The 9,643-nt window shown below is 38.1% G+C and overlaps 1 protein-coding gene across 3 annotated transcripts in view; it reads left to right on the top strand.

The window, feature by feature from the left end:
• Window positions 1-2,599: 2,599 nt before the first annotated feature.
• LOC148190349 (uncharacterized) overlaps window positions 2,600-9,643 on the top strand; it is a 77,935-nt gene continuing 70,891 nt past the window's right edge. For all 3 annotated transcript variants that reach the window (XR_015777402.1, XM_088081815.1, XM_088081808.1), the window contains exons 1-2: window positions 2,600-2,859; window positions 3,468-3,591. Coding sequence is in view for 2 of the 3 variants with exons in the window: in XM_088081815.1 (XP_087937941.1) it covers window positions 2,840-2,859; window positions 3,468-3,591 (144 nt within the window). In the remaining variant the exon portion in view is untranslated. The remainder of the gene's footprint in view (window positions 2,860-3,467; window positions 3,592-9,643) is intronic.

Genomic DNA, 9,643 nt, shown 5'->3' with positions numbered 1-9,643 from the left:
TGGGAATCTGCTTTCATTCTCATATTGATTTATTTATTTAAAAAGCATTTTTAGTTCTTGCATTCTTTTTTCTTGTCAGATCCTCACATCTACTTTACCCACAATGTAACCTGACGGCCAACAGTTTGGTCTGAGATTCAGGTTAGTAGCTGCAAATGTAGCCTGAGGAGTTACCCTGAAGCAGAGATGAGGAGCAGGCAACAAAGGCCTGGTGACCTCCCTGCTTTCTAACCCCACACCCCCAGGGCTCTTTCTTTTTTTTTTTCTTAAACTTGTAGTCTTCAGTCCCAAACCCACAATGCCCTGACTGATGTCACATTAGGCAGTTTTTCAGATTTAGGGCAACTCTCTCAGCAGGCATTAAAAACTGTTTTCACACATGCAGCAGTATAAATAGGCTTTCATGTGTGGAGTTCTTCTTTCACAGAATTACTCTATCATAACCAGAACAAAACACACACAAACCTTAATATTCATCTGTACATTAAAACATGCAATTTATTTATCTGGCAAAAAATTACAGTTTAGGAATTTTCTCAATGTGCATCAGTAGCTTGCAAATAAGTTATAAAATTGCACGTTGTGGTGATTCGATCCCTGTCAAAACAATTGTTATTTACATGATTCTGTTTAAAAAGATCTAAAATAAGATCAATAATAGCTAAAGCATTAATCTCTTTTTGCAGCAGAAAGCTGAGGATCCTGTCATCCCCATCATCATGTCATGACCTTACCTTATATGCCATGTAAATGTAGTATTTGGCAACATTTCGGTAAAAATGGCTAGCTTTACAGTCCTTATCCTCGTTAACAATGTACCCTGAAATAATAATACTTGGTGAATTAAGAAAGTGGATGTCCAAGTAAATACAGTTATTTCATTGGGGGAGAGATTTATTTTTTGAGCTGAAAGAAAAAAAACATTCGACATTCCCTAATTTTCTTTTTTTTTGTGAAACATTATTTTAAATTAGAGGGCATTATTGCAAATAGACAGGGACCAATTAAGGACTATGAAAGAAAATGGAATACATTAAGGCCATGTTTAGAAGACTGATGCTCATGATGACTATGATTTTGCTTGTTTTGTTCTTTAGTTGTAGTGTCTTTGTCTCTGTGTTTTTTGTTTTTATTTGTTGGTTACTTGTTTTGTGGCATGTTGACAGTTTGTGACATGTTAGTATTATGGTGCATCTTGTGCGCATTAATATGATGTTAGAAATATAATAATAATAATAATAATAATAATAATAATAATAATAATAATAATAATAATAATACTCACTCACTCTGGTCAAATAAATGAGCATATTTGTAAAACTAAATTATGTACACAGTTCAAATAACTTATAGAGTGTCAAGAAATACTTTGTTTATGTTTCTTCACCTAAAAATGCTTTGGAGCCGTTTTTTTTTTTTTTTTTTGTAAAGTCTGATGAAACTTACATAACATTTTCACTTAGGTTGTATAGATTTTAGGGATGTTAAGCATTTGAAGATACTCCAAGAATTGACACCACAATAAAAACAAAAACACCAATGTACGCATTGGTGGAACATTTCTACTGCAGAGTTAAAAGGGTTATTAAAAGCACTACACATCATCAAAAGAGTGAGATATTGAGTATCAGCAGCTCATCTTCTTTTCAGTGTCTCCATGACCCACATTTCAACCCTCTTCAAAACAAGTGTAGTGTACATATGGTGCAGAGCAGTGCTCCTCAAATCTGGTCCTCAGGGTCCTGAACAGTGCTGGGTTTTCTACCCCACCAGGTGGTTAATTGCATTCAGCTGTCATCTAGGGTCAAAATCAGCCCCGGATCACAAACAGAGTGAAGATTGTCTGGCAGAGTGGAATCCCAGCAGCGCCCCGAACTCTGGGAGCTGGATGAGTACAGCCATAAACACACCTGTGTCAGGTTTTAATTGTATGAATGTCAAGGCTTTACACACACACTTTCCTCTTTGTATTAGTAAGCACTCTACATCACATTTATAAAGAGAAAAACAGACACAATGCTTTTTTACTTTTTCTTCTTTTTTCAGAAGCTGCTGGATGCTGCAAAGATGTAAATATCCAAGAACATTGTGTTTTTGCACCCATTTTTCACAGGTTTAACCCATTGAAACATGAGCGAATTAGCTTGATTTTCTTTCAAACGCATGGGAAGAAGGTGACGAGCAGCAAAAAAAAGGGTAAAAGTTCTTAAAAATAAGTTTCTAATTCTAGAAATTTCTTCCAATTTGTGGAAAAATTCTCATCAAGTTCCTTATTTCCTTTTTTCCACATTTTTGACAGAAATCCCACCTGTTTTCTCAGATTTCAAATATTTAAATACTTGTGAAAGGCGTCTAAAATCAGCAAAGAAAAGTGATGTCATGCCAGGTTTCAAAGGGTTAAGATAAAGATCTAAGACTCCTTTATGCAATCAATAGATAACATTCTGTCAAATTTTGGTCCCAAAATTGTTAAAATCTGTAAATAAGCAAATCTGTAGTCAGCACTTCTCCCTTTTCAAGAGTGCTTGACTGTTGCTAAGCCCCGCCCCCAAACACCACGAGCCAATCACGTTTCATTCAGCTACAAAATGCACTTGGACATCCTGCTTGTAGATCTCTGTAGAAAAGCATCAGAAAATGCGGTTTTATTTGAATTTATGCAGTTATAACGTAGAGAATGGCCAAAGGATGTGCATAGGGTAAATACAACACTGATACGAGGTGTCCTGAGAGGCTAGAGGGTGGATCGTATTTTGTCCCGTTTCCTAAACATCGTATAAACAGAGCGAAGTGTCTCATTTGGATAAAGCTGTGTGGCACGTAAAGAAGAAAAACAAGGATGTCTACATTTGTTATAAGGTAAGGCAACATAGTGATAAGTATATAACTTTATACAGTAGCTTTGTTCGCAACATCGTGAATAACGTCACCCTTTAGCAAACTTTGCTAGGTGACGTTAGCTAATAGCCGCTAATGTTATCGCCAGCTTTAGCTTCATAACATTAGCTCATCATGTCATCTATTCAACTAAGTATTTTTGTTCTTTGACAAACGGACATCAGTGTTTACTATAGAAAGGGCTGTCGTTAAAGCGCACTCAACTGAAAACCAGTAATGTTAACTTAACGTTAACATTACAAAGAAATCAAAGGCTAGCTAATGCTAACACCGCTGCATAGTGACGACCCGTGTGATGGCTTCTGTGTGAAATAAGGAGCCTCTGTCCTCAACAGTTCTGTATAGCATCTTTGGATATATCTTTGACTCTGACAGCAGCCATTGTTAGCAGAGGCACTCACTATTTGTCCAAGTGAGCTAAGGGTCGGGGGTTAGCGATAGGTCAGTTGTGCACAGATCCTTGCAACATGGGGCCATGCATTATCATGACATCATATTAGGTCTCAGGATCTTGTTGCTGTAGCTTCATACTGCCATCAGTATAACACAGGTGTGTTTGTTGTCTGTAGCTCATGCGAGCCCACTTCTTCAAAGTGCCAGATGCCATCAACTGTGAGCCCTTGCCCACTCAAGGCGGTTATGATGATGAACTGCTGTCAAATCAAGCCCCTGGTGAGGACGACTAGCATGCAGGTGAGCTTCCCTGAGATGGTTTCTGATGGTTTGTGCCATAATGCCTTGGCTTTGCAAACCAACTGTTGCATCAGCTATTTGTATGGTTCTGAGCTGGTATGGTCACTCATGGTTTGTAGTTGTGAGGCTGATTGGATCTACTGCCATATTTACAGAAATGACGACAGCTGCTTTTTTAAAGTCTGAGATTTAAATCATCAACCAGAGACCCCTTGGTTGACTGAGATTGTTTCAAGTTGAGTAGTGTTTTGGTTTTTTTTTGCTTGTCAGTGTGCTGTGTAGTGTAATTTTGGTAATGTTTTGGTCTGAAAATTTTGCTGTGGAGTGAGTGCTCTTGACTTTCATGCTACCTTTTGATTTAAGCAGCTGCAGCACTGAGGAGATACTTGGCACAGCACGAGAGAGAGACTGCTCTTCTGCTTAGAAGTAGTGAAATTAAAGCTCACAGCAAGTTTAAACACCATAGTCTCAGGCGTTTGTGTGATATTCAGTGTCGGTAAAGATGTTGCTGCGCATTTATGACCCGTCGTTAGTGCCCTTAGCTTGTTTACTGTATTATAAATGCTGCTGTCACCCTCTGAGCACCATTCAAACTTCAAATTTATATTGAAGACAAAACCAGTCGTTTAATATTTGTATTGAACTGCCAAATCCGTTTCGACTGACATAATTCTGATTTGAGTTAAGCCCAAGAAATGACTTGGAGATGGCTGGTAGTGAAATAAACAACAGTTCATGGACAACAGTTGGACAAGTGGATGGATTATCTTAAGAAAAACTTAAACCTGTGAAAAATGGGAGCCCAAAAGTCTTGAGTTTTAAGTTTTTGTTCAGTTTGAAAATGCTTGAGCAAAACAAGCACATTTGATCAAATGACAACTAGATACTGCAAGCATGTAGGTTTTGGATTTCACTTGTTTTTCACCACTATTCCTCTCAATGGTTTCATCAGCTTGTGTTAAAACTGTAGAAGTCATCTAATTACACATTTGCTACTGCGACTGAACAAGAAATGGTCACCTGCTTGGCATACAGTTTGCAGCTTTCAGTCCACCTTCATTATACTGCACAATCAGCAAAGTGAAGTTGTCTGCTGAAGAGGCAGCTCGTGGCAGTCCTTTGTTCATAATTACTGCAGCTACTCATACCTCTGCTGTCAGCTAAAACTGGCTCAATTAAGAAGTTTCCCACATTTTTCACATTCATCTTCTCTTGTATCTGTTCATGAGCTGTTTCTGTGAGTTTGTCTTTTATTATAATACATTTAGTTCTTCCCACACACTTGACACTGCGTAATACTACTGCATAACTACTTGAGCTATCACTCTGCTTTGTGTACATTTAATTAACCAAACTGTTCACAGTTGTGTTCTGTGCTTGTTGTAAGCAAGTAATTAGGATGAATTTCAATGTTTTTGTCCCTGATATGATTATGGCAGAGGTATGGTCTTTTTACAAACTGCCTTTAACATTGGTGTCAAACAAGCGGTAACAAATTAAAGCAGCAACAGTACAGTGATGAAAACCAACACATTCTTACCCCAACTTTTTAAATATTGCTGCTTGGTTAGCGCTGTTCACATAGTATGCGCTAGGTTTGTGTTTGTTGTCAATGTTCTGGGACACTGTGTCAAATTACACCTGCTAAATGCATGTGTCTTTTCAAAACAAACTTCCATTTCCACAGTAAATGTACAGTTACTGCTTGTTAGATGCAGACAGTCTTTTTCCAAATAATCCTACAACATTGGCAAAACACCTTGTATGTACGTTTATTTCCTGGAGCATCACAAACATGTGGTTGGGTTTGGAGAAAAACATCATGGTTTGGCTCTACATTCACAGAGGAAGCAAACAGCAGCATTTTAATCTAATACCATCCAGCAGTGTCATCATATCATGCTGCCGTAACAGGTTCCATCCAGCCATGTTAGAGGCTGAAACCATCTGGTGGCCTAAACGTAACACGTTAACAGCATTGTTGAGACAGCAGCGGTGAAGCAGCAGTAGACTTTAAAATAACTGTTTTTGTCAATAGAGTCTGGTGGCTTTGAGATAACGGCTTCAGTTAAAAAGGGCTGTATGACAGCAGGGTAAAGCACGAAGGTAATCTAAATATAGCATGCACTTAAATTGAAAGATTTCTTTAGGTGGGCTGTTTTTAGATGGCTATAAACTAACCAATTGAGGCAGCCTTTCATTTTATGTACGTGGCATGGGGATTTTTTTTCTACTCTTAAATTATTGTAAATAAACATTGGGATTCAGTCTATTGCCAGAATGAGCTGGTGGAACACAACCTGGGGTTGCTTAGCAACAGGGAACAACATGTGTGTGCCAAAAGACCTAAATACATTTATGAAATGAACCTAAGCTTCTCTAACAGTAAATGTTTTATCACATGTTGTCCCACGCATGAGTCTGTTAGAAGGGCCGGTATCTCACTGATACTAAAAAGCGGAAGGCAGAGTGCTGAACAGTTGGTCCGTAGTGCCAAAATCTTAGGTCAGCTAAAGCATGACTTTCAGTATGTTTTTATTTTGTAAACACACTATACTCTGCATAGCATGGTTAATCACTAATATATTCTGAAACACCATATCTGGTTCTACGATCACATGGTTTTGTGGTACTTTCAGAGTCCCTACCCCCTCCTGTGCTCATGTCTGACGTGATGTTTTATTCTGTCAGTGTGATGATGGCCACCGGGGCTTAGCAGCAGGTAGGCATATATTTCTGTTTATTTCTCAGCACCCACGCGCAGTAACTCTCAACAGGTGATAAAGGACTTGTGCAGAAATCCTGCTAGTGTAAGACCTGTGGGCTTCATTGTTAATAAGACCAGTCACCACCCGCATGTTTGGAATACTAAGAGATCTGCTGCCAGCAAACAAGCAAATCTGTGGGCTGGAGTATAGATATTGACCATATGCCTACTGTGTATGACACTGAGTGTTATTGGTGGTATAGGAATCTAGTTGACTGTATTATACTGAACTATACTATAGTGTTAGATGAAGTAGTAGTAGTAGTAATAGTAGTAGTAGTAGTAGTGGTAGTGGTAGTGGTGGTGGTGGTGGTAGTGGTAGTGGTGGTAGCCCTAGGGTTGGTCGTAGGTGTACTGGTTACAAGAGCATTCAAAAGGTATTATCACTTTAGTTGATACAATTAAGATAATTTATTTCAATGATTGAGAATTTGTGAGGCAACACACTTTTATACTTGACCATCACAACATTAGAAAAACTGATGAAAGAGTGGTAAAGGCAGGAAAGTGACTGACCTTTACTTGAACAAGTTCAAGTACTTGTTGCTGCTTACATCTGAGGTGTCCCTTTCATGTTTAAAATAGCCTAAAACAAAAGAGCAAATAAAGATCAATGTAAGTTTTGATTCTGTTATTTGTGCAGTGTAGTCTACCACATACCGTTAATGTCGTGAGGCAAAAAAACAGCTAGTCCTCCAAACTGAACAACAAAATACTGAATCTTTAATTGCCCTCCAAAACAGCCAAAACATTTTCAACTTATCATGTATCGCCGCTTGGTCTGTGCCATTCATATCTACATATTATGCACTACATATTCTTATGCGTTTGTTGTTAATGTTCCAGGATGGTTTCTGATTGTTAGACAGTCTATTTAAAAAAACAAACAAACAAAAAAAAAGAACTCATGAGGTCAGTAAAATATCTCATACTTACATTAAACTCATTGTGCAACACAAACACTTTATTATGACAAGAAAAAACATCATGGTTTGGCTCAACATTCGTGCTGTCTGGCTGAGCAGCAACCTACTATACTGCCATGAAAGGGTTCCCTGGCGTCAGTGTCTGACTTGGAAATCACTCACCACGCGGTGCGGTTTGGTGAGTTAGGAATGAGAACGCTGAAACAATACTTAAGTATTTCTAATCTGATGTCTCTTTTCTGCAATGCATCATTTATCACTGCCTTCCAAATTGTTTATGAATCATGATTGCAAAAATAAAACAATTTGTGTTTTTTTGGTTGAGGTTAGGAGGGAGAACGTTGTTGTTTTTGGTAAAACAAACCAGCATTACCTCCTCAGTCTCCTCCTGCAGACTTTGCAGCTCTGTAAAATGTCAAACTATTTCCTCCTTTACACCTGAAGGACACCAGTCATGATGGCTTTCATAGATCCATAATAAATGTTACATTTTTATCCAAAAAAGTTCCCTGCACAGTGAAGCATGGAGGCTATGCACTGCAGCAGCTGTACCTGTCCAGATGGATTAAAGTCTGACAATCAGACACTGTCCGCAGCAGCACCTGCATGAAGATTTCTGCAGTAGCTTCTCCCATAGAAACTAAAAGTTACCAGATCTGCAGCTGTAACCTCCTGATGGGATGTTAAATACATATTTGTATCAGTTGATTTATAAAAGCTGATAATATAACAGTTTGTATCCACTTTGTTGTCGAGTCTGCAGTAGGTAACATTGAGCCAAACTTTGGATGTTTAAAAATAAAAGCTTCTATTTATCAGACACTGGCCACCAACAGAGAAAGGACTCAAATGCATGACTCACAGACGAGGAATCAGAATGATAGTCTTTAGTGAACAAGGCAGAGTTCAGTGCACAGTTATCAGGCCAAAAGTACGGGAAAGGGTATCCAAAAACGCAAAGTAAGATCTTAGTCAAAGGTGCAGAAGAATAGTCAAAAAACTCTGGGGAAACTTTCCGGAAAATAATGGTTGTACCGTTTCTAGGAACAGTGAGGACGAACTGGCACAGACAAAGAGGATCACACAGACTACATACACGAGGGAGGCCGGGTAACAAGGGACAGGTGAAACTAATCAGAGTGGGTAATCACACAGGCGGGAAACACACAAAGGCAGGGGGTGAGGAATCTGGTACCAAAGAAATGGTGTATTTCAGAGCCTAACAACTTAACAAAGTGCTCAACAAAAACCAGACAAGATTTATACAAAAAAAAAATTGGATAAAATAGTTAATAATAATAATAATAATAATAATAATAATAATAATAATAATATTAAACAAATAATAATAAGTATAAGTATAAATTTAGGTTGATGGATATTTTTCCCTGTTTTTGTTATCCTCTCTCTCTCTCTCCTTAAGAAACAATTTCCAGGTTATTTTCTTTTCTCTGTTTTCTCTGCTAGCTAATTCCCGCCACTCTTTAATGCTCATATGTGGCTGTTGACGCTGAGGCGGAAGCATAGCACCCACCCTCTGGTTCTTCCGACCTCAACACCATTGGCTCCGTCAGCGCTGTTGCTGTTGTTCGTTCTGTTCGCGCTGTTAGCATCGTAAGCTGCTGCTGTGTAGCTGCTAGCTCAAACACAACCATATTGACAGCCAGGCTGTATGCTCTAAACAGCTCCCTGAAAACTTTTTTCCCTTTAGGCCTCTGTTCTGCAAAAACTAACAAAACATTATTTTGTTTAATTTACCTTTCTTTTGGGTTCTTCAACAACAATAACATCCTCATCTGAAAACTTTTCTTGACATTAGTTAACCTTTTGCACAACACAAATTTGCAAATCCATATATCCACATTTTTTTACACAACATAAAGTACAGCGACTGCGTAGGAGGGTTTAAATTATTCATGACTTTAGTAATAAAACACTGCAACAATAACATGCTGCCTGTTTGTTTAGATCTGCCTATCAACTGTCCAGAGTGTGTGTGGTTTTGTTCTTTTACTTAAATGTCAGCTTCTGATCTGAAGAATGAAGACTTTTTGGAAAACAATTAAAAAATGAAAATAAATATAGGGTTCAGAATGTAATGTTTGCTTTTTAATACATTTTCAGCCTATTTTATGCCCATCTAGATGCACAAAAACAAATTCAAAAACATGGTAAATTAACAAAAAGCCCTCTAAATATTCAAGAAAATATTATATATGTTTAACTGTATGCATGTTATATTGCAACATCTACAGTGTGCTGAGTCAGTCATGATTTGACAGCAGTTTTGATTCAAAACTCGTAAAATTGCGCTGCTTTGTCAGTGGTTTTGGTGTAAGGGCGCAATACCAAAAGGCAC

Source organism: Plectropomus leopardus, chromosome 1, assembly GCF_026936395.1.
Source record: "Plectropomus leopardus strain MGB_pleo_1.0 chromosome 1, ASM2693639v1, whole genome shotgun sequence".
NCBI lineage: Eukaryota > Metazoa > Chordata > Actinopteri > Perciformes > Serranidae > Plectropomus > Plectropomus leopardus.
This window is presented reverse-complemented; position numbering and strand designations above follow the sequence as displayed.